At 33.0% G+C, this 26320-nt stretch overlaps 1 protein-coding gene and 1 long non-coding RNA gene across 2 annotated transcripts in view; one reads left to right on the plus strand and one right to left on the minus strand.

Moving 5' to 3' along the window:
- The window catches only part of LOC143202527 (uncharacterized), an 83915-nt gene extending 67790 nt beyond the window's left edge, over positions 1-16125 (minus strand). Inside the window, exon 1 of the mRNA XM_076414130.1 lies at positions 15864-16125. Within this exon, the coding sequence (XP_076270245.1) occupies positions 15864-15866 (3 nt within the window). The 5' untranslated portion in view covers positions 15867-16125. The remainder of the gene's footprint in view (positions 1-15863) is intronic.
- Positions 11617-12225, plus strand: LOC143202549 (uncharacterized). Its single transcript, XR_013007182.1, has 3 exons — positions 11617-11748; positions 11934-12039; positions 12100-12225. It is a non-coding gene; the product is annotated as an uncharacterized LOC143202549 (long non-coding RNA).
- Positions 16126-26320: the final 10195 nt, after the last annotated feature.

Consider the following 26320-nt stretch of genomic DNA (forward strand, 5'->3'; position numbering starts at 1 on the left):
ATCTATCTACAAGGAAGTTGTTACAAAATGTTATTTATATATATAATACAATTGTAGCATTTTATATCCAAATATGTGATAGTTTAATAAATGGTTTATGAAATAAATAAGGTTCATTGTTTTATTTCCTTTAATTTATAACTAAAAATTTAATATTATGTCGTCTTACTTTTTACAATATGTTTTGAGCCATCATTTGTTTTTTGAACTGACTAATTTGTTTTAGAGTCGACTTCGTTCATTATTCTAGTTTTCCTCGTATACATTTCTAAGCCGAATGATCTCATGCGTGTTTAATATACTTTTACTTACGACTGGAGGAGGTGAATTGAACATTTTAAATGTTGAGATTCAAGACGGAGCCAGCATCAATTAACTAGCGCGCTAAACAATCGCGGTTATGTAGGTCAGACGTTTTAAGACCGATTGGCGCGGCGTCCTTTTTTCTTTCTTTCGCATCGAGACTAAAGAAGCGGTTATTAATAAATGCAGAGATGCCTTATTGCTTTCGGAGTTCTTTCAGTAATGTATACGAAAAATAGATATATCCATATATAAACATATAGATTTATAGATGGACATAATAAATCTACAGAATTGGAGATATTGGCGGAAAAAAATTCAGTAAATAAATACAGGGTGGATGATTCTCTAGATTACATAATTTTGTATATTTATGTCAATGATTTCGATGTTGCATTCATACATCTCCATAAAAAATTAGAGATAATACAGTTCTCGTTTTGATAAAGTTATTTCAGTAAATATCAGGTCTATCAAAGTTTAATATTTGTAAAATATTGTAAATGAAAAGTATGTGTTTTAAGAAAGTAAAAATTAATCGAAAATAACAACAAGCACATGAAGGAAATCTTAAGACGATACTGGAATTGATTAGTAATAACAGAGATGAAGATGAGGAAGAATATAAAGTAAAGGAAAGAATAATAAGAAGCATGCAAAGGAGGCTAGTAGAAGATGAACCGCAGTAAACAGACCAAGAGGGTAATTGAAATCGAAAAAAAAACAGAAAATGTATGTAAAGATATAAATATGGAACAACGAAAATTGATACACACAACGAAAAACATAGTAAAGTAATAGAATAAAATGATGAATATAAAATAATTCTGACACAGATATTAAAATACACTAAGACCAGAGGATGTAGAGGATTTTGTCATAATAATTAACGGGAATATATGTAGTAGAAAAATCTTAAATAAAAAAACAACAACTGCAACTAAGAAGAAACACGAAGAAAATAACTATAAAAAGAAACACACAAGGAAAATATGTAAGGGAAGAATGAAAAACATGAAATTAATGTATATAAAAAGGAGGCATAGTTATAAAGAGCAGATATAAAAGATAAAATCATAAATGTAAGATATCTAAGTAGACATAATATGAGAAATATACGAAAGGGAAACTTTAAAATAAGAGCTGCTGAAAATTATTTAGAAAGCTTCATCAACGCCGTGGACATAAAACCAGTTGCACTTTTAACCTATCAGTGTATTGTATACACTAAGATCAGAGGGTGCAAAAGATCTTGTCATAATAACTAACACGAATACATGTAGTTAAAAATCCTAGAAGAATTAATAAAAGAAGGACAAAAATTGGGACTGAGAAAAAACAAGAAGAAAACAACTATAAAAAGAGTTGGAAATACAAAAGAAAACATATGAAATTACGAGATATAAACAAGAGGTATAAATATAAATAGGAGATATAAATAAACGATAAAATTATAAAAATGAAAAATAAAATGTGCGACAAAAACGGGGAAGATACGAAAGAAAGAGTTTAAAATAAGAGCTGGAAATGATGTAAAAAGCTTCATCACCAGCATGTACATAAAATCAGTTGCTGTTTTGACCCATCATCAAAGGGAAAACCGTCTAAAACTGGCCTCGTTATAACAAGCAAACATGTTCAAGCTATTTTATAACCAATTAAAAGATCCTTATAAAACGACAAAAACGAAATTGATACCTATACAAGAACCGTAAAAAATACCATCGTGTCATTCATTAGAGATCGATTCATTACAGATGCTCATAAATCGTTTATTTATTTCTTTCTCTATTGGAATGTCCCACTAATTGATTTTCTCGATAGTGGCCTGGGTACGGATTGAACGATGTAAATTACCTTTTTAGACTTTATAATTCGACATGAATCTCGTGGGGAACCGTCATTTTTCACGGGAGTTTTGAACGTTGTTAGCCGTTCGTCCTGATAGATTAGAAATGATGGAAGAACCGTGTTTTCTTTCAGCCACGCAATTCACGACGCGTATAAACGATATTAATTTAAAATAAGTTGTGTATTGGGAAATATGTTGGGAGGAGATAAATTCGTAAGGTTTCATTTGTAACAGAAATATTCAGTTCAACTATTATGTATCAGTTTTTTTCACTAAAAAGGGCATTTATTGAAAAAATTGTTCTACAATTGTTGCGTTTTTGATCGCCGTTCACAATATGCTACACAACCTCTTCTTTTTTGTCCGACATTTTCGTTCAATTCATGTAGTAACCACTCACCCTTCTTTTCGATGTATTCCAGAACACATACACATCTGGAAAGAGTCAAGAACTGTTACACCGTCTAAAGGTTCCTTGGGTTTTCATCCAATAAATATTGAAATTGCCTTCGAACTTCTTTGGTTAAACTACATAAAAAGAAATGATGGAGTAGCATGACTATAAAAGCTTCTAAAAGCGTTTGATGGAGTGAGGCAGTGATGAATGTCGAAGATTTAAATTTGAGCGCCTCTGTACACTTAATAACTCAATAATACTTAATGGAAAACTATTATTTTATTATAATTATGATTTTATTTCAATAAAAACCAAATATTTATCGATTTAGTAATACATTTCTTTAGTCTAAATATTATTATTGGTTATAAATAAAATTGTAACTTAATATCTTCATATTAAGGGTTTAGCTGTACAATGAGTAAACTTCAGAAATTTAGTTAACGCTCAAAGAAAAACTTGAAGGTTGAAGAGGTCGAATATATGGGAATTCGAATGGTTTAGTGAACAAGCTATTTTTATCGCCAAGATCAACGTTTTTTCAGGATTCAATAATGAACCTTAGTTCTTAAAAACAAATGAGCAATTGAAACCTTCAGAGATGAAGATATCTAACGTATAAAAATATTTTTTATACAAATCTAAGTTGAAAGGTTCATTTTCATCAGATTTTAACATTTGCTTCAAATACAACTGAAACTGCTTTCTTTGTGACTCCAACAATAGATCTTGAAGATGATAAATTAAAAAAAACTGCTCTATAGTCTATTCAAAGTTTTTTGTACCTACGTCATCAAGATGTTTAATACATGGTGATGTATGATGTAAATTCGCTTCAGAATCAGACAATATTTTCCTTCTCTTCTTGTTCCAGTTAAAAAGAGACACAATGCTGTCTGATTAGTTCGAACACGTAAACTAATGAGCCTGTCAAAGTCATCCGGTTATCAGACGTATGCAAAATTCTTGAAAACAATAGTGATAAGAGGTTATAACTCTAACGGATAAACTATTGTGGCTGTATAATTAACTGTAGTTTTGATATGTACTATAATGTTAAAATAAATTAAATTTGATAACGTTCTTGTTGAATTATTTAATTTAGATTGGAATTTTGTTGTATATCAAAGCCCAACTGAACTAAAACTCAGAGCTGATGCGGCAACATTGCGACGTTTTGAAATATTGATGACGTATGTAGAAAATAACTTTGAATAGACTATATACACATTTTTTTCAAAATATTCGCTTTTCTGCTTAGAGCTTCGGTTAAAAGACCGTCACCACAATAGAAATCTAATCATCGCTCGCGTGAGTCCCTAGAAGCGATCGATTGCAGAGATCTGGCCCTTTCGGACGCTGTTTTCGCCGTTTCTGGGGCGGGGGGAGTCGACGCCTTCCCGACGCTCGCTTGTCGGCGTCATCATCGACACCTCGGCCGGATTCACGACGACGTCGACAGCCGAACGTGCCGCAACTTTACCAAACTTGTTAAAACTTAGATTAGTTTTATCGCGAACTGATTTGTGATTATTCGCGTTCTGGTTACGACTGACGCTGACATCTCGACCGTCTTAAGAAATCTCGTCTCTTGGTTAAGTAGTTTAACCATATTTCCATTCTATTTACGCTTATTAATATTTCGATCAAGTTTGTGCACCGATGGAAGTTGGGGAAGAAGTGTTGTTCGAGTTACACTCGAATTTTATTGCGGGACGAAGACGAAACTGAAAATAACGTTGTCCCTAATGATAAATACAACAGCATCAATGGAAAATAGTGATTATTATGATGTTCTGATGTAGAGAACTGGTATAAATTATATTAAAAGCTTCACTTAATCATTAATAGATCTTCAACAAGTTTATACAGTTACCAAAAGTGTTGAGGTATTTAATGGAAACATAGTAGTGTCAATATATAAACATTATTACTCCAGAGACTAAGATAGGGCCGATGGGTCCTTCTTATTGTAAAGATAAGTTGTCGGTTAGTCGGCAACTACTAGTAACAACGTAATAAATACATTTAAAAAAATCTATATCTTAGTGACATAGCAAAAAAAAAACAATGTGAACGATACTTTTAATGAGTAATAATGAACTCTGCTGTTGTTGTACCACCACACTACACTAGCTCAAGAGCCTTAGACATCTTGAGTCGCCTTGTCCTCAATATAATTATAGTGAAGAAGCTTTTGTTCATCACTTTGGGCGAGTTTTTTTAATGGACTGGTTAAAAGTGTGCATTTCTAAATCTCCATGGAGATCACTAGTTTTACAGTACCACGGAGTATTACTAGCACATCGCAATATTAAATACTCTTATAGCAGATTGATCTTTTTGAGCAATCCTATATCTGGATGCTATATGTCCATATGGGCCTCAGCATTTACTTATATATCAGCAGTTTACTGTTTGTTAACAGGCAGAATAGTCGATACATTCTTCTAAATTTAACATCCGGTTCTTGTCATTCCTAAATATCTTCCTGTACTCATTTCTCTTTGTATAAAATTGAAGTGGATATATTGAGTTTACTGACGTTTGCAATTTCGTTGCTGATTCTTCGTGGTCGTTACCTACAACCATTATGGTAGTGTCGTCAGCAACACTACCTAACACAAGGGTTGAACAATCCCGGGCTAGTTTTATTACATTCATCACTTTTTCAGTTAGTACTAACCTTCATTAAAAAGCTGTTAAAATTTCATGATATTCTACTCATAAATTTTGTGAGTTATTCTTCTAAGAATGATACTACTTTTGTTATTTTTAAAACAATGGTCAAAAACAATTTCGTGTTTTAATTTTACACTGATTCTTTATGGAAAAAATACCGTCCAAGAGAAGTAATAGCTTGAAAAGTATTATAAGGACTCCGCTCCATCAGAAACAACAATAAAACGTTGATTTGCTGACTTCAAATGTGGTCATTGAGACACCGATGGTGTAAAACGCAGTGGACTTAGAAATAAGGTGGTAACACCAGAAAACATAAAAAAATCCACAAAATTGTTTTGAATGATCGAAAAGTGAAGTTGTTTGAGTTAGCTAACATCATAAATATATCAAAAGAACCTGTTGGTCTTATATTGCATGAGCATTTGACTGTGAGAAAGCTCTGTTCAAAGTGGGTGTCGCGTTTGCTCACTGTTGACCAAAAACAAGAACGTGTTGATGATTCTGAACAGTGTTTGGCCATGTTTACACGTAACAAACCAGAATTTTTACGTTTTACGTGATAATGGATGAGACGTGGATCCATTACGTCACTCCGGAGTCAAAACGATAGTCATCTGAGTGGACAGCAACTGGTAACAAGCCTATTTTGTGGCAAAAGATAAGTCGTTCTACAAAAGGGGTATAGAAATGTTAGAGCGGCGCTGGAATTATTGTGTGACTCTTGACGAATTTTACGTTGATGAATAAACAAAATTTTTAACAAAAAAAAAACGTGATTTCTTTGTTACACCTGGGACTTTTCAACCTATGTATTATTGTACTGTGTTGCAAATCCTTTAACCATTCTACAAACTGTCTGGCTAACATCTTCCTTAATTCATAACTTTACAACTAATAACTTTGTTTTTATTTCCTGCCCAACTCATATAAAATTCATTAGTTCAACGCCAAAACAATCCCCCTGTTGTTATCTAATTAGTTACCGTATTAATTGGTATGATACGCTTTCAAAACGTTGACAAAGCCCGAGGCATCCACCGCGATGGATAATATGGCGTGGTAGTGTTGAATAGAACGGGGAGTGGAAGTATGGGGAGTCTCGGATAGAACAAACCCGTCGGGGTAGAGGAGGGTCTTGTCGGAAGATCTCTAGGGTATTCAAATATGCACCCCCCCTTGCACGATGCAGCTCGTGGAGAGCGTGCAGATATGAGGCGGTTGACGAGAAGGCATAGCGACGAGAAAAGCCCGAACAGAGCGTATGTATTGTTTTACAAATGCGCGAAATAAAAAGGAACAGAGGTAGGTTTGAATTTTTTAATATCGCGGAAGCTCCCCCTCCGGTTTCGTTCAGTTTTTTTTGTAGCGGTATCGAGTTTATGTCATAATAAAACATTTCCCAGACTTTTTCCTTGCGTCTGAGGATAGCGAAGTAATTTTAACGTTTTTTTGATTGTTGTATTTGTATATATAATGTCTTGATAATCATTTTACTTAAAAGAAGACCATGGCAAAAGATGTATCTTTACCTGAGGCCGTAGAAAAATTACAAGTAGCAGTCTAAATATTGCTTTTTGAAGGGAAAAATACAGTTGAAGCAAAAACTGGGCTCGATGCCGAGTTTCCGGACACTGCCCAAGGAAAATCAACCATCAAGGATTGGTATGCTAAGTCTAGACGTGGAGAAATGATCACCGAAGACGGTGAACGCAGTGGATACCCAAAAGAGGTTGTTACTGACGAAAACATTTAAAAAAACTCACAAAATGATTTTGAATTACCATAAATTGAAATTGAATGACATAGTAGATTCTTTAAATATATTAACTGAACGTGTACATCATATCATTCACGAATATTTGGGTATGAGAAAGCTCTGTGCAAAGTGGGTGCCGCGCGAGCTCACTTTTGATCAAAAGCAAAGATCAAGCAAAGAGTTGATGATTCGGATCAGTGTATGAAGATGATCAACCGTAATAAACCCTATTTTTGCGTCGATATGTGACAATGGATGAATCATGGCTCCGTCATTTCACTCCGAAGTCCAATCGACACTCATCCGAGTGGACTGCATACGATGAATCCGCTAAAAAGCGTGGTAAAACGCAACAGTCGGCTGGCAAGGTTATGACATTTGTATTTTGGAATGCGCATGGAATAATTTTCATTGACTACCTTGAAAAAGGAAGGACCATCAACAGCGACTATTACATAGCGTTATTGGACAGATTGAAGGACGAAATCGCCGAAAAGCGGCCGCATTTGAAGGAAAAGAAAGAGCTGCTTCACTAAGACAATTCACCGAGTCACAAGTCAGTGAAAAGGATGGCAAAAATGAGTAAGGGCTTCGAATTGTTTCCCCACCCACCGTATTCTCCAGATCTGACCCCCTAGCCCTGGTTGTAAAGCCACCAAAGATGGATTTAAGTTATTGTGAACTTTATCTAGCCTACTGAAATTTGGTTCGCAATACAGGGTATGCAGCCACCAAAGTTACTCTGCCGTAGATTATTATAATCTGCCAGGAACACCTGGAAAAGCATTCCATACAGGCTATACCATGAACCTTTGGGTAAAAACAGTGCTGTTATGGAGATCATCAAAGGTAAACTGGCAGACGAAGGTATAAGCGATACCTACAAATAATTTTAATACAACTATAAGCTATTTAGACAGCGCAATGACCACTTACGTTTCCTCATGAGTTAGATATTATATAGCGCAACTATTTGTGAGGTGTGACTAGTGAAGTGTTTAAAATTAAGGGTTTCGTTTATATTAAAATAGGATTGCTTTCATAACTAAGTCATACCATTATACAAAGATTCATTATTGAAACTAATATCAGAGAAATGGAACGAGCATAAAAGACGCAATTACACATAAAATTAACTGATTGTTCTCTTATATCGATATGTCCTCGAGCCATCATGACGAGAGATCAGCTAAGGTTGTCGTTTTTTCTCCAGGCCCGATGGAAATTATAGAGATCAAGCTAGGGCGTGAACGATTTTCTATTCAATGTTATCGCCTGGGGACGCCACTCTTGTAAGGCCGCGTAAAAAAGCTGACGGCCCGGCAGATATGCAAAGATTAATTTTTAGATAACTGTACGCCGTACTGTATCTTGGGCTCCAAACGAACTGCCCATCAGGCCGTATATTTTCTTGATTTTAATTTTTGAACATGTATTCTTTCAACTATTAGAATAAAGAGGTGTAGGTAATAGCAATGCCGTCATTGTGGACAACATGAACACAAAATTCTTTAAAACCCGAGCAGGATTAAGACAAGGAGAACGTTTAAATCCAATCCTGTTTATAATATCAAAGGGTGGGAACAACTGATAGGCCATCACACCTACAGAAAATCTTGAATAGACGGAAAATTATACTAAAAGAATATCCAAACTACAAACTAATATCCTAACTGAGGATGTAAAAATAGAACATATAAAGTCTATTAAAAGTTATTGTGTACATACGTCATCTAAATTTGTGACGTCAAAACGTCGCAATGTTGCCGCAATCAACTCTGAGTTTTAGTTCAGTTTGGCTTTGACATACAACAAAATTATAATCTAAATAAAATAATTGAACAAAAATGTTATCAAATATAATTTATGTTAACATTACAGAACATCTACAAACTACAGTTAATTATACAGCCACAATAGTTTATAGGTTTGAGTTATAACCTTTTATCAGGATTGCTTTCAAGAAATTTGCATAAGTCTGACAACCGGATGACTTTGACAGGCTCATTCGTTTACGCGTTCGAACTAATCAAACAGCATTGTGTCTCTTTTTAACTAGAATAAAATGAGAAGGAAAATATTGTCTGATTCTGAAATGAATTTAGAAATTGCGGCATGTACAAAAACTTTGAATAAACTATAGATACAATTATTTCAAGATTTGGTCATAGAAATGGAAAAATCATGAATTTGTACTTCGCTAGATATAGCAAGTTCATTAATAAAAAAGAAATACCAAGAAAACATTCCGTTGCGAGATATGTGTGTATTGCCAAGGAAAGATAAAAGTAAGATACAAGCCACAGAAGTGAAATATCTCAGAAGAATCAAAGGTGTAATCAAAGAGTACATACTAATGCTTGATTTACCATCATAAAATGAATGAATGATGTGGTAAGAATTCAGTAGGCAGCATATTTTTCTAGATATTCCAGATCCAGAATTGTCGTGTTTTAATTTTTTTGAAGTAAGTAATAAACAAACAACAGAACATACAAAAAATGTATGGGTTATTTGGAAGATAATTTAATCTTTGCATAATAAGTTGTTGATTTACAAGCAGATATTAAAATCTATATGGACCTATGGATTCAGTTATGGACACCAAACATATCATACATACAACACAATATAATTAATATAAATAAATTCAGTTTAAAAATATGACAGAAAAAAAAACAGAAATTACTTTTTCCCCAACCTATTAAAACGGAATCTACGACAACAACAAATTACAGAACCTGCTCAAGACAACTGATGACACATCCTCCGTATAACCCTGACCTGAGGCCATCTGAAGCGTATCAATTTCAGTGTTAGCAAAACTTTTTTGAATGGTACATAACTTTCACCAATTATACCGACCCAAATTCGGATACCATTCAGTTTTTTTAACAGGCGAAGAACCACCGAAGCACCAACCGTCAAAGGTCGTCATAAAACATGAAAAATATTAACGGTACGGAACCACTTTCGCGACAACTCACGTTTATAAACGAATAAAGAGTTTAGAAATTACCACTAAGTACATATTTAAGCTTCGGCAACTGATAAGAAGTGTGTATAATACAGATCAATGACCTATAACACCTCCGGGCTTGTGTTTGAATGTCCCCAAAGGAGAAAATCCCGCAAAATTTAGTAATCACATTGGGTAACCGAACAGTTACGTATATTAGTTGGTTTATCTCGATAACCTTTAGATCGATCCTTGTTTCAACATTAACGTGAATATTCGTTGATTTTTTCCGAATCGGTATTCGTCGTAGAAACAAGTTTAGAATAATAAACGATACAATTAAAGGTTTTTGCGTGTTTACAGTCATCCAGTGTAATTAAATTAACGTACTTTGGATGTCGGATGATTAATAAACGTTGGTTTTAATTACAATAGATCAATTTAGTACGTACTTACTCGCATGCATATGTTAGCGTTCAAGGTTTTTCTATTTTTGTATCAGAGACAAGTCGCGGTGCGTCAGTATATTGAAACTAAACGTTAGAAGCTTGTTTAGTAACGATAATCTGTGGCGAGTTTACTAGTAAGCTCTTAGGGGGCGACACATTTGGCCCAAAAACATTTTTTTTGTCTTTTGTCAGGCCCACGGTAGATTCGCTGTTTCTGTTACACACAAACTGTATATATTACTTGTAGAAACAACAAATGAATGTGTCTGTTTTATCGGAAGGTATATTAAGCTGCGAGAAAACCTCGACATATGCGAAAAGTTCATTCTAATATAGATTAACAAAATTGCAGAATAACAAGAATTGTCTGTCCTGTGTTTACACGGTAGTTACATTTTCTCGAGCACCTTTTTCAGATTCATAATATAAACATCAATCAATACGTTTTCAATTTTAAGAATTTCAATTAATTTGATATATGGTGATCTCAGAACAACTAAGAAATATTATTCTAGAACTGGTAGTAATTGATATGCTATTGATTGACATTAACTTCTAATTCATTTCAGGTTTTATTAGTGTAAATGCATTTCCTAATAAAGCAGTAATCAAATATTGCACGTAACGAATAGATTAATCTATGCATCAAGAGTTAAAATGAACGTTGTAAGAATATTAGTAATTATAAAATAGTTTGTAGAGTTTTAATTCCTTATTTGTTGGTGAATTTTTATTCCCCATGTGGGACATAAGGCAGATATTAAGGAGAACCATTGAAGACAAATTAAAGATGAATTCTGCAATGGTAAGTTTCCAGAATATTAATGTTTTAAATATTGAATAGTGGAATAAATAAGTAAAGAACGATGCAATTTGTTGTAATATGGTATGTAGTCTATTCAAAGTTTTTTTGTACATACGTCATCAAGATGTTTAACGTATTGCCTGCCGCAATTTGTAAATTCGTATTAGAATCAAACAATATATTTCTTCTCATTTTATTCTAGTTAAAAAGAGACACAATGCTGTCTGATTACTTCGAAAACGTAAACGAATCAGCCTGTCAAAGTCGTCCAGTTGTCAGACGCATGCAAAATTCTTGAAAGCAATCAAAGTAATAAGAGGTAAGGACAGACGGTTCCTTCGGTTTGGATGAACTCGATAAGACATACAGAGGAAGTAATTGATGAATGGTGGAATCATGATTAGAAATTAATAGTTTAGTGAGTGAATTGGACAGTGAGTCGGAAAGTGAAAGTGACTGAAGGAAACTTTCAGGATCTGTGATAATGCTGTGCAATGGTGGAAATTCTTGAGACAGAGTGATGAGAATGGAAACAAGTAAAGGTACGCACATAATTAATTTAATATAACTGTAGAAAATGGTATTATAGGACGTAAAAGATTTGTGTGCACAGATATGTTTGTAATTGTTCAAAATTAAACATGAGCATTAGGTTAGAACGTATGAGGAGAGAATGAATACTAACTGTTTTGTAGATAGACAGAATAAAGTTATTAATTTTTGGTAGAATGGTGTACACAGATAGTAGCAGAAGAAATAAAATATACAGTGATATCAAGATGACTTGACAAGTAAACACACCATCAAAGGAAACAAGAACTAAACGTAAAAAGGTAAATATGCTCTCGAATGAAAGTAAAGTACGTTTCTCAGATATACAATTGTTATTTAAGTGGATTAGGCCTCCAGTCGGATACCACTACATTAAAAAACGCCTTAGAAACCTTGCCTCATAGATGGTGTGGAAAAAAGTTCAATGTAAACAAAACAAATCTAACCTACAAACTATTATACCTGTGTTCTTAATTGTAGTTTTAAGTCCTTCGATAATACATGTATTAGATGTACTATAGTGTTAAAATAAATTATATTTGATAACATTTTTGTTCAATTATATTATTTAGATTAGAATGTTGTATGTCAAAGGCAAACTGAACTAAAACATAGAGTTGATGCGGCAACATTGCAATATTTCGACGTTACAAATATCCGTGACGCGTTACTAAACAAACTTTGATTATACTATAGTTTAAATGAAACTGTTTTTATATTTATTTATGAAAATGGCGTTCTTGTGAACAAAACAATATTTATTTTAAAATATTGACACGTCTAGTTTCAAGAACACCACCAAAAAGAAAGAAAATTAAACCTAACCGCAGTTAAACGAATCCAGCGTCGATTTCCGTTAACCTGCAACTCGATTTCACCGAAATCCTCCAAGATATTTCCATTACAATCGGTCGGCGTGGGAGGTGGACGTGGCTAGTGGAAAAGGTAGAAGATGGAAAGTTCGACGAACGTCCAGGGAAACCGTTCTATTCAGGTGTCCTTCTGGTCCCTTCGCTACGGACGACGGAAAAGTCCCGAAAAGGAGAATAGACGTTCGCAAAGAAAGGATATAAATTCCCCGTGGAACAATGGAAGGGGCATTGTTCGAATGGAAATGGAGACGTCTTTTCGTGAGACGGATTAATTTCTTTCGGTAGGTACGTAGGTAGCATCGGGCCAGGTTTTAATTCATTTCAAGTTTAAATGCAATTAATTTTAGTTAGAAGAAACAGTTATATTTAGTTTGATTACATTGACTCTATTTTTAGTCTGATTTAGCTGAGAACGATTTGTTTACATCTCAACACAATGTTATTGTATAATAGGTTTGAATTATTTTGTGATATAAGCCAAAAAATAAAGATGTTAATACTTGAAATGTTTCATACTATTGTATTAATACAGGAGAATTAGCATCGAATATTTTGTATGTCGTACATTGTCAAGAACGTGACCATTATAATGTAAGATATAATAGTATTTCTTACACAATATTCCTACGATAAAAAAATATAAATAAAGAAATTGCGACTACACACGAGCGCTCTAAATATAAATCACAATCTGCATATTTTTCTCGATTTTCAAGAAAGTGGTCTGATTAAAAGGTTAACGAGCGACAACGTCAACCCAATTTGGAAAATCGTTGCCGTCGACGCCGTAAGAATTTCCTGATGTCGCTGAACGGGATCACGAGCAGGAAAAACTCACTTGGGTTCGGATTCCAAGATCGCGTTGGTGATTAGTAGGCGACGATTACGTCAACTCGAAAGGCATGTTATTGTTTTGTTTCTCTATCGTTAAACGTTCTTGGGAAGGAAAAAAAGCTCGATCCAAGGTTAATTGTTATTTTCGCCAGACTTGGACTGAAATATATGGCGTACGTACGGTCATACTAACAGTTAAAATGGAGCGATACTGTTGTTTTTACAAATAAATCATACTAAAATAACGGAGCTTTGAGCTATATTATCAAATTAACTGGGAATGTGTTACGGAAATAAAATTATATAGTTACCGAGTCGTAAGAACATTCGTATATATCCAAATTATGGGAAATGAGAGTTTTATTTCTTTCAAATAGCGTTGGGAACTATCGACTGTTAATAGTAGAAACAGTCGATAGTCACAAAACAGTCGAATTAGTCGATTGTAAAAAAAACCAGCGACTAAAAATAGTAATTACTATTTTATTTGTGATAACAGACGGAGATGTACGAATTCCTTTCCATACTAATTTTGTGAGAGGAAAGGACGCAGATAATTGTTTGATTCTCTATATTATACAGATCGGTTCATTTTAAATTGGCAAGTGGCAGTGTGAAAGAAGGAATGGAATAATGATCCCAAATATATTTAATCGTATTTTAATATTCAGAAAGTAACAATGACATAATATAATAAAAGTAAATGGTTCATGTCACTCCAACATGTGCTTACTAATTTTTTCCAATCGTGCCATTAGTAAGAGGGAGATGTAAGAGTTCCAAAACTTTAAAAACCAGTCGAATGAAACTAGTAGGTCCAAAAATAGTAACTAAGAGTACACGATTGAAATAGTCGATAGTAAAAAGTAGTTAATTACTAAATAGTCGATAGTTTACAGTTTACATTTTTAAACATGCAATTAATTAGGAGTATTTTATAAGTTCAATGATATCGCAAGTAGTTTTACTCCACACTGGTTAATAGTAGATTAGCCTCAGTTTGATGAGTACCAATTAAAGCGACAAAAAACAAGTCAAAGTCAGAGCAGATCACGACTTAAAATCAAAAAACTGTACTGGAGAGTCGGAGGATACTCCCAAGTTAAGCTAAGATCAAATAGATTGGTTTATCAGTCAATAAAGCCAATCTGGATCTATGGAACTTGTCCGATGGCCTCGAAATCAAAATAGATTTACGGACTTATTTAATATCTCGCTTTAAAGAATGAAATATGGTTGCTAGATCACAGCTATGTGAATCAGAAGATTGAAGCGAACTAAACCTCACGAACTTGTATAGTGTAGAAGTGTTACTCTTAACTTTTGCTTAAGTAACTTAATTTTATTTTAATTTAAGAAATACACACTGATGTCCTACATTTGTCTATAAGACACTTGTCTTGGTTGTGTATTGATGTAAGTACAACAGAAGATTTAACGTGAGATCTTATTAATAAAAAAATGTTAAATGAGTGTTTTTATATGAAACTATTTTAAAAATCTATTCACAGTTTTTAATTTTGTTACGTAAGAATGCTATTAAAATACATATTAACCTTGTGTATGAAATACTATACGCAATTAAAAAAAACACTGTGGTATAAAACATCTGTAAATATTTAAATGACGGAAAGCCTTAGTTTACACAACAATTGGTGATAAAATTGATAGACAACGAACTTTTGCGCTTGGACGACGAAAAAACTTTTAGTCGGGAAGATTCACTTGATTTTCTTCGTTAGAAATACCCACTGTACACTACTAGTTTTCTATACACTCACCACAGAGCTTAGTTAATAGTCAAAACAATATTCGAGTAAAGTTATATAGTCCTCAAGAGAACTAAAGGATGAGGTAAAATGGATTTACGAACTTATTTAATATCTCGCCTTAAAGAATGAAATAAGGTTGCTAAATCACAGCAATGTGGAAGCAATACAGCTACTAGACAACATACAGGAAACCAGAAGACTGAAGCGAACCAAACCACACGAACTTGTATAGTGTAAGTAGTTTAATTACTTTTTAACTTGGGAAATACATGTTGTTGTATTTAATCCCTTACTTGTCTTGCTTGCTAATTAATAATAAAATGTTAAATGAGTGTAAAAATATTTAAATAAATTCACAGTTTTTAATTTTGTTACATAAGAATGCTTTTAAAATATATATTAACCTTGTATGAAATATTATACTCAATTGTTATAAATAATTGTGGTTTCAAACATCTGTAAATATTTAAATGACTGAAAACGTTAGTTTACACAACTATTTGTGTTAAAATTGATAGACAGCGGACTTTCGCGTTTGGACGACGAAAGAACTTTTATTCGCGAAGTTTCACTTGATTTTTTCGTTAGAAATCCCGACTGTACAACACTAGTTTTCTATACACTCACCATAGAGCTTGGTTAGAGTCGAAACAACATTCGAGTAAAGTGAATTAATCCTCAAGGCAACTAAAACTGGGGTTGGCGTTGGGTAAATACGTCGCGATACACCATCAACAAAACCAAAAAAAAAAGTTACTATTTCACCACCGTCGAAGACATTTACATGGTCCGGACGAAACACGACTGAAGAACGGTTAATAGCGGACTTGGTGATAGAACGAGAGAGCGACGTGCCGAGCCAAACTGCGTGAACGCTTCAGACTGACTGATTGGATTTCGCCGGTTTGTCGGAGCGACCGGCTAGAAGACGTACGGTGGCGCCCTCGCGTTGGTAGCGGCGCCGCTCTGAGAAGCGTCATTGCGTTGCCAGCTGCTATTCTTTCACGTCTACGCGGGTCTACAAGAAACGGTTCAATTGCGATTAAAGAATGGGTCCGATACTGGTCGGTGATGATGATGATGATGATGATTCCTCGTTTGCTGCAGTGGCGGTTTGTGACGTTTCTTTTTGTTCGAAATTTAGCAATAACTTTGTCATTAAAATTGTCTATTTTAGATTCTCAGAAACGTTTCGAAGCCCTTTGGTACTGACAAACACCTTTCGGCCTCTGATGTTGTCATGGAAGTTGTTATCACGATTCCTAATAATTGTCTAGTCTCCTTTAACGTGTCTCCTAGATTGTTTGCTATTAAACATTTTAGAAGAGGTTTTGTTATCATTTCTTGAATAAGAACTATAAGAATAAGAACAATAAGAAAGAAGTGTTTCTCCATCAAGTTTTTAGGAATTAAGTAGTTTCAAAAATGTTTGATTGGCTACCAGTTGAGATTTTGCAGCATCAGTTGTTTCGTCCGCCATTATCGTGAAATAATAAGAAGTACTCAAGATTAATATTCCAGCATACACTCAACACAACAGATCGTTCTGTAGTTATTTGGAGGTGCCTTTAAGTACTCAAGCATTCTTTAGGTGGGTTAGGTGTTAAAACCCAAATAAGTGTAGTAAAGTTGCATCTAGTTCAGTCGAAAAATGTCTAAGTCAACAAAATAAATAAATATAAAAAAAATTATCATGTCTCGGAAGAGCTAATTCAAATGCTCCATTTTTATTATGTCTTTGTATATTTATCCAATACGAATCTGATTGAGCCATAATATTAGTTGACTATTAATTATTTGAAAATGCACATTATATTAAATAACTGAAAAACTATAAGTTATATAAAAATTGTCCTACAACCATTCGATTCAGCGTAAAATTCCTTATAATACCTAAAGTTTTCATTACCCTGGCACTATTTGAACGGAAATGAAAGCAAAAACTTTGAAAATGACGAAAAATCGCAGATTTTCACGCTATATATATGGAAAAAATGGTAAAAAATTTTACCACTCAGATAAAGATGAAACACTCAAAATATATGTATCTTTGGGGGAAAGAAACGAAAATCCATATTAAATTATTCTAGAATGTATAGGTTTTAAGATATCTGACATAAACAGAAATCTATTAATTATTTGAAAATGCACATTATATTAAATAACTTAAAAACTATAAGTTATATAAAAATTGTCCTACAACCATTCGATTCAGCGTAAAATTCCTTATAATACCTGAAGTTTTCATTACCCTGGCACTATTTGAACGGAAATGAAAGCAAAAACTTTGAAAATGACGAAAAATCGCAGATTTTCACGACTATATATATGGAAAAAATGGTAAAAAATTTTACCACTCAGATAAAGATGAAACACTCAAAATATATGTATCTTTGGGGGAAAGAAACGAAAATCCATGTTAAATTATTCTAGAATGTATAGGTTTTAAGATATCTGATATAAATAGAAATCTACTAATTATTTGAAAATGCACATTATATCACATAACTGAAAAACTATAAGTTGTATAAAGATCATCCTACCACCATTCGATTCAGCGTAAAATTCCTTATAATCCCTGAAGTTTTCATTACCCTGGCACTATTTGAACGGAAATGAAAACAAAAACTTTGAAAATGACGAAAAATCGCAGATTTTCACGACTATATATATGGAAAAAATGGTAAAAAATTTTACCTCTCAGATAAAGATTAAACACTCAAAATATATGTATTTTTGGGGGAAAGAAACGAAAATCCATGTTAAATTATTCTAGAATGTATAGGTTTTAAGATATCTGACATAAACAGAAATCTACTAATTATTTGAAAATGCACATTATATCACATAACTGAAAAACTATAAGTTGTATAAAAATCATCCTACCACCATTCGATTCAGCGTAAAATTCCTTATAATCCCTGAAGTTTTCATTACCCTGGCACTATTTGAACGGAAATGAAAACAAAAACTTTGAAAATGACAAAAAAACGTAGATTTTCACGACTATATATATGGAAAAAATGGTAAAAAATTTTACCTCTCAGATGGAGATGAAACACTCAATATATATGTATTTTTCGGGGAAAGAAACGAAAATCCATGTTAAATTATTCTAGAATGTATAGGTTTTAAGATATCTGACATAAACAGAAATCTATTAATTATTTGAAAATGCACATTATATTAAATAACTGAAAAACTATAAGTTATATAAAAATTGTCCTACAACCATTCGATTCAGCGTAAATTTCCTTATAATACCTAAAGTTTTCATTACCTTGGCACTATTTGAACGGAAATGAAAGCAAAAACTTTGAAAATGACGAAAAATCGCAGATTTTCATGCTATATATATGGAAAAAATGGTAAAAAATTTTACCACTCAGATAAAGATGAAACACTCAAAATATATGTATTTTTGGGGGAAAGAAACGAAAATCCATATTAAATTATTCTAGAATGTATAGGTTTTAAGATATCTGACATAAACAGAAATCTACTAATTATTTGAAAATGCACATTATATCACATAACTGAAAAACTATAAGTTGTGTAAAAATCATCCTACCACCATTCGATTCAGCGTAAAATTCCTTATAATCCCTGAGGTTTTCATTACCCTGGCACTATTTGAACGGAAATGACAGCAAAAACTTTGAAAATGACGAAAAATCGCAGATTTTCACGACTATATATATGGAAAAAATGGTAAAAAATTTTACCTCTCAGATAAAGATGAAACACTCAAAATATATGTATTTTTCGGGGAAAGAAACGAAAATCCATATTAAATTATTGTAGAATGTATAGGTTTTAAGATATCTGACATAAACAGAAATATACTAATTATTTAAAAATGCATATTATATTAAATAAATAATATATATATATATATATATATATATATATATATATATATATATATATATATATATATATATATATATAATTTTACTGTTTAATTGATTTTTTGAAACAGCTATTTAAGAAAAAAGAGGGGTATTAAAATTTAGAATCCGTTTATTTTCTCCTGTATTCCACGACAAGGAAATGTTTAACATCTTTTCGACAAGAAAATCCCTTGAAACATTTACCGCGACTGTCGAAATGTCTTCAGTGTTTTTAATATGTCATTAAACTCGGGGTGTGAACGCAACGGGGATCTGTGGAATGGAAACCGTGAAGAGAAATACAATGAAACTGTACCGTTAACAGTAAAAGAAGCTACAAGTTGAGCTGGTGAAAATTGCGATCTCATGACCGATATAATAAACTCATTTTCGTACCTGTTAACTGTGAAATGTTTAATGTTTAATGTCGTCAACCTCTCGGAAAGATATCTTTTGTTTATTGTGGTCTGAGTAATTTATGATGAGTAATAACCCAAAAAAACAAATAAATGTTAAGTAAATCCAATTAGATTTCGTCGTTTAAGATTATGTTTTGTAAATAGCTATTTGTTGTCATTGAAAGTGGAGGGGGATATTTTCGTTACAAAAGCGCCTTCTTGAGGAAAATAGTCATCATCAACTACAAAATATTCTAATCCTATGAACAACATTAACAACATTAACAACATTAACAACATTAACAACATTAACAACATTAACAACATTAACAATATTAACAACATTAACAACATTAACAACATTAACAACATTAACAACATTAACAACATTAACAACATTAACAACATTAACAACATTAACAACATTAACAACATTAACAACATTAACAACATTAACAACATTAACAACATTAACAACATTAACAACATTAACAACATTAACAACATTAACAACATTAACAACATTAACAACATTAACAACATTAACAACATTAACAACATTAACAACATTAACAACATTAACAACATTAACAACATTAACAACATTAACAACATTAACAACATTAACAACATTAACAACATTAACAACATTAAATAATATTATAGAGGATTTGTGCGGGAAGAGTGAAGTTTTTCCCCAATTTGGGAAATTTGACTTGGATTGTCGGGGAATATTTATCAATTGTTATTCGGTTAAACCCTGCTTCTACCTGTCACTATATATTGTAGATTACATAAGAAATTTATGTATACTTATAAACAAAATAACGTTAATATGAATGGAAAATAAAGCAGACGGAAATTTATTATTCACTCCAATATTGTAACAATAAACCAGTAAAGAAACTATCTAAAATATTTCCGTAATTTTAAATGACACGTAATTTCCTAGATAAAAGTTGCCCGACCGTATCTAGTGCATTTGTTGCTGTAGTTTTAATGCTACTATTTAAGTGAAAAGTTCTCATTTGATATGCCAATAAAGTTAGGATACTAAAGTACAGGAATAATGGAGACGGGACAGCAAAGAACAGGAAAAATATGAGCCACCTTTGAGGAAAGTTTTCGTTTTTATTGTCTGAACAAATTGGATTTCGCTGTAAAAATGGATCATAGTTTCGGAGCGTTTTGTTTAAAACGAAAAATTCCAGAGAGTTTCGAAGTTATTAATTTAATAAAACTTTTTTATTTCAAGAAAAATAGCCTGTTTGAAGTATGTAGTTAATATATAGGGATATTGACGACTACTTGAAAAATTATCGATAGATGTTTAGGCGGTCATACTCCAAATGAAAATGAAATGGTTTAAAGATCGTTGATGTTGTGGCATATTTGGTTGCGTGCTTATTTAATGAAGAAACTTCCAGTATTTTAATCATTTTGAACGAGCATAATATTACCGTTGGTCGGAGAAGCTTCAATTATGCCCTAGAAGTTGACAATCGACGCATAATCCGACAAAATTGATCCAGTCCTTTGAACAGTAAATAAGCTCAAAATAAACAGCAGCAAGCCAAAAATGACATATATAAAACTGATGACGGACTGAAAGATGATGCTGTGATAGCTGATTAATTAGTAAGTTGTATAAATTAATTAATTACTGACGCAAACTTATCCCTACTGCTCCTCTAACGCGTTTTTTTCGAAAATATGTTTTTCGAATCTGTGTATATTCTAGCTTTTAAAGTTTATAACCAATCGTTATAATCACAGTTATATCAACAGTTTAATTGAAAAATCCCCGACCTACCATAGTAAAACAAATTTTTTTGGCAAAATTAGTTGTTTTTATTCAACATATTTCCCTTCAAGGGGGATACACTGATTATAGCGACCCTCCAACTTTTCGATACCATTTTTGTAGTACTTTGCCTCAAAATGTAGTATTTGTCCTTTGCTTCAAAATAGGCCTCAGTTTCGGCGATCACCTCTTCATTCGAGGAAAATTTCTTCCCAGCGAGCATTCTTTTGAGATCTGAGAACAGGAAATTGTCGCTGGGCGCTAGATCTGGAGAATATGGTGGATGATGGATTTGCATGGATTTTTGCCAACGTTTTCACTCGCAGCAGCTTCTTAAATATAAAATGTATTCCTAATTGGCTAAAAAAATCATAAAAATGAATGAAAATAAGCCGTCCTACACTTATTTCCTCTATTAAGTCATTTTTATAAAGGTCTTGGTTATATTGGTTATAATATTAAAAAAAAATTAAAATGGAAAAAAAAATGGCTTATGAATATCTCTGTGTGTGTGTACGTATGAATTAGCGTAGGCAAATTTTTCACAGGTAAATTGCCAGCCATATTTTATAAACGAATCCTGAAATAGACAAATTATTTGAGATTTATTCGAGCTACAATTTATATGGATATTAATTAATAATCAATTGTGTCGTGTTTATTTAGAGCTAACGAACTGAATTACTAATCCAAACGTTATGCTGGTAGCAAACAGTGTTAATATTGTGAATTTTGTAATTTAACATCAATACTATAATATATAATCGATGGAATTATTAATGAAAGTATAAACTAATGGGTTATTACCACTATAAACTAACGCCCTGGGTTGTAGAAAAATAATTTGCTATTCTGACTAGTTAAAAGGTTACACGGTGGAACGAAATTATAACATATGTTATGAAAGATGACTTTTGAGCAAATAGATTCGATGGACTCCTCTGTAATGGTGTTTGTTGAATATCTTGAGGATTGGTCTTAATTACCAATTCTGTTGATTTATTCATTACGACTATTTCTTTTGTTGCTTACTTAAAGAAATTTGGTGCTGAAACCCGCCAAATATTTTTAGAAATTTAATGTAATGCCGCTCAGTCATATTCCAGCTGTCGGTTTTGGTTTCAACGATTGGTTAACAATCAATAAACAATAAACGTCTTTATAATGTGAAAAGTGATCAATATATACACAAACACCTAATACATACAAAGTCCTCGGTATGTTCATAGCACTAGTAGTGCACTAGTAGTTATAGAAAATCATTGTATTTCTAGAAAAATATCACCCTATTTTCCATCCATTTTAACATACATACACCTTCAACCAATGTTGTAAAAACATAAGAATCACTAAACAGTTAATTTTGAACTGCGTTTCAATCTTTAATGCCTCTATTTTGATTTAGTTATGGCCTAATACCTGCAGATTTGTTCGTTTACAAACTTTCGAACTAAAAACTGGAGAATTTTCCATATTCTTTTGGCTTCTATAGTTTTTTCTAGGTTTTTATTGAAACATAATCATCTTGCTGTTGTGTTCTCAACTGTGTTGTGAATGTGGTAGTTTAGAGACGACAGCTAATAGACCGCGATATCAATATATTATTAAAGGAGTATTCTAATCTAGGGCCATGCATTTTTGGGTATATTTTCAAGAGAAATAACAAAATCGAACACTATTTTTAGGACTCTTTTCTTACAAGATATTTATTAATGTAGCTAAATACTTTGGAACATATCTCGATATAAGGTTAAACTGGAAACATCATGTCATCTCTCAAATTGATCTAAAATCAAAGAGATTGGTTTATTAGTCAATTATAAAGCCTATATGGCCTTATGGGGTACAAATATGGGGTTGCACTAAAACACCAAACCAACTAGTAATCCAACGCACCCAAAATATAATTCTACGATAAATTACCAATGCTTATCGCTACGTAACCAACGAAAAGCTGCACCATGATTGGGGAATCCGGGGGATATACGAAGTGATCCAAGATTGCGCGCTAAAACACGAAACAAGCAAGAAACGTGGAAGCAATACAGCTACTGGACAACACGCAAGGAATCAGAAGATTGAAGGGAACCAAACGATACGAGATAGTTTAGTGGATAAGTGCATTTTTAACTGTAGTTTAAGTAGATTAGTTTTATTCTAATTTGGGAAATAGATACTGATGTATTAATCCCGTATACGCCTTATTAATATACAAGTTAATGCAAGAATAGTAGTAATAAATTAATTTGTAAATTAAAATTATACTAAGCATATCGAATGTAAGATGTAACTAATAAAAAAATAATATTAATGTTTAAAGAACACAAAAAATAAATAAAATAGCTGATGAAGTGGGGAATGGGGAGGACCTAGTGGACATAATTCAAACTTTCCTAGTAATATGAAACAAAAAAAAAAGAATTCTTAATCTAGAGAAATTCTACGCAATTTACAAGACTAAAACTACTTTCTTTGGTATTTCCGAATCAAAATTGTGTTATAGTTTTACTTTGATATCGTAGAAGAATATATTGAGATCACTGAGATCAAATTCCAAGTGATTTGGTCCTGTAGAACTTGAGGTATCACGTCAACCGTCTCGCAAAACGCGTTTAAAGTTTCATTTTTAGATTCCGCGTCACTAAAACAGCTATTATGTCCGAGAATATCTAAGGCCAAGCCTTGAGAATACGAAAAAATAATCGATGTTATGAAATTTCTAGACCAGAATATCCCCTTAATTTTTTTATTGAATTGCCGATACTAAACTGATATATCTTTTCGTTAAAAAAACATCATTTCAATGCATATCCAAATAGTTTTTTTCAAGGGTGTTTCGCACATTTATCATTGATTGTTTATCTTGTCTAACTCGACTATAAACAATAAAATATCGAAGAAAACAAGTATTGAATCGGTGACAATGACCAATGTTCCTCATCGTTCACCAGACGAATAAAGGAACGTCGTCCTCGAACACCGACGTAACCCGTAACCAAATCGGAACAAATCCCATCGTCGTCATTCTGGCCTAGTTCAAACTTTGTCCATAAATTATCGCCCCGTAACATTACAATATTTTCGCGTAAGTCTCAATCCGCCATCTCTCTACCCCCCTCACCGCCCGAAAAAAAACTCTTTCTCGTTCTGGACTAGTTTTCCAGTTCGAACAAAAAGTTTTATTGTTTTCTCGCCGGTTTCTCTATTTTTAAGGACCAAAGGCTTTGATTATATGGCGCCGTGAAAAAGTGTACATTCCTTCTCTACCATAGTTTTCGTTCTAGATACTAAAATGTACGTTCTTGTTAAGATGATTATTATCTGTGAATAATTTTACATTCATTGTAAAATGCTGTATTTTGTGTTTTATATATCAAATACATGATATAGAAATAAACTAATTTAAATCCTTGAGTTAGCGCTAAAAAATCATTGCCAGTTAATGATTTCCTCGGAATAATTAAATTATCCGTATTTCAAAGTATGCGGCTCGTCCCGATCTGATTTTATAGGTTTTAATAACGCGTCGGCCCTAATAGGATTAGCGGGCGTGCTTTTTTCCGCTAAATTTCAAGCGGAAGGGACGGCCACGGAAAAATCTATTCGATAATTGAGGTAAGCAGATGAATGAAGCGGCCCGAGCGATCTTGTTACCGGCGAAGATGAATGGTCGGGAATTGTCGATTTCGGTCGGGATATATATTAATATTAATCGTCTTTTTTCTTCGTATTAGCGCCGGTACGAGAGCGAGAGAGACTGACATTCTAATCCACCAGCGGAAGAAAATTGTCACTTACAACGTTCGCTGCTTTCAGGTCTTTTAATCCGTTGAATATTTTACGCGCTCGTTTTTGGTTTGGGATATTAAATCGCGTCAGCCTTTATAAGAGACGAAATCTGACCAGATACACATAATGCTGCCTAGGATTTCGACGCCCATTGAGACGAAATCAGCGCGTCAATGAAAAACATTTTCATTGAGATGTTCGTCTCTCTTTCCCTTTTTTTAAGTGTAGAAATGAATTGGATGTTTTATGGAAAATAATCTATCTTTAGATTTAAATATTTCTTTCGTTTTATTGTGAAAAATAGATACAATCTTTTCCCCATCATTCAGGCAATTTACCTTTTCTACCCCATCGGAAAAGCAATGCATCTTTCGTGGATAACCTCAGAATCGATACGTTTTTTATTATGTTCATAAGAAGTGCTTCTCAGATAGGTCATGACTCATATGTCAGAACAAGTAATAATCAGGAGGAGCAGGTTTTGGAGAATATGGCGGGTTGGGTAGCACTTCCCTTTTTAATGTTTCCAAGCCTATTTTCACTGGTTTTGCAATATGTGGTTGATCATTGTCATGCTGAAGAATAACATTGTTGTGTCTTTCCTTGTATTCCGGTCGTTTTTCGCACAATGATCGGCTTAAACGCATCAATTGTAGTCGATAATGATGTCCAATGAGTTTCATCGAGTAATGCCTTCAAATCTTTGTCTTCGATTTTTCAGAACTCTCTTTGTTTTCGGCGACAAAATCATCAATCTTAAAACTTGAAAACCAGTAATTACATATTGAAGTCTTTGGGATATGATTATCATAAGCTTCGCTCAACATTCGATGACCTTCAGGCGTCTTTTTTTCCAAATTGACGTAAAAACTAGAACTTCACGCAAATACGATTTATTAGATACAACTTCAAACATTCTTGAACTCACTTAAAAAGTGATATATGCGAAAAAGCTTTTTACATTTAAATTTCATAATATGAGACAGAAGACAGTTGACGAAATATTGGCGTTCTTTTTTAGATTGGTTTAAATCAAAAGACTAATGAAAATATGCAACTAAACTAATACAGTTAGGCAAGAAATAAGATATTTACAAGTGCACTTGGCAATAAACAATTAGAACAAGTTAATTCAAAATACTATCAAAGTTACGCTGAAGAACCTAGAGAAGCTGCTAGAAGATATACCCTAAAGAGTAG

The sequence above is a fragment of the Rhynchophorus ferrugineus genome, unplaced genomic scaffold (genome assembly GCF_030347505.1).
Source record: "Rhynchophorus ferrugineus isolate W39M unplaced genomic scaffold, kcgeb_rfMv2 rfM9, whole genome shotgun sequence".
NCBI lineage: Eukaryota > Metazoa > Arthropoda > Insecta > Coleoptera > Curculionidae > Rhynchophorus > Rhynchophorus ferrugineus.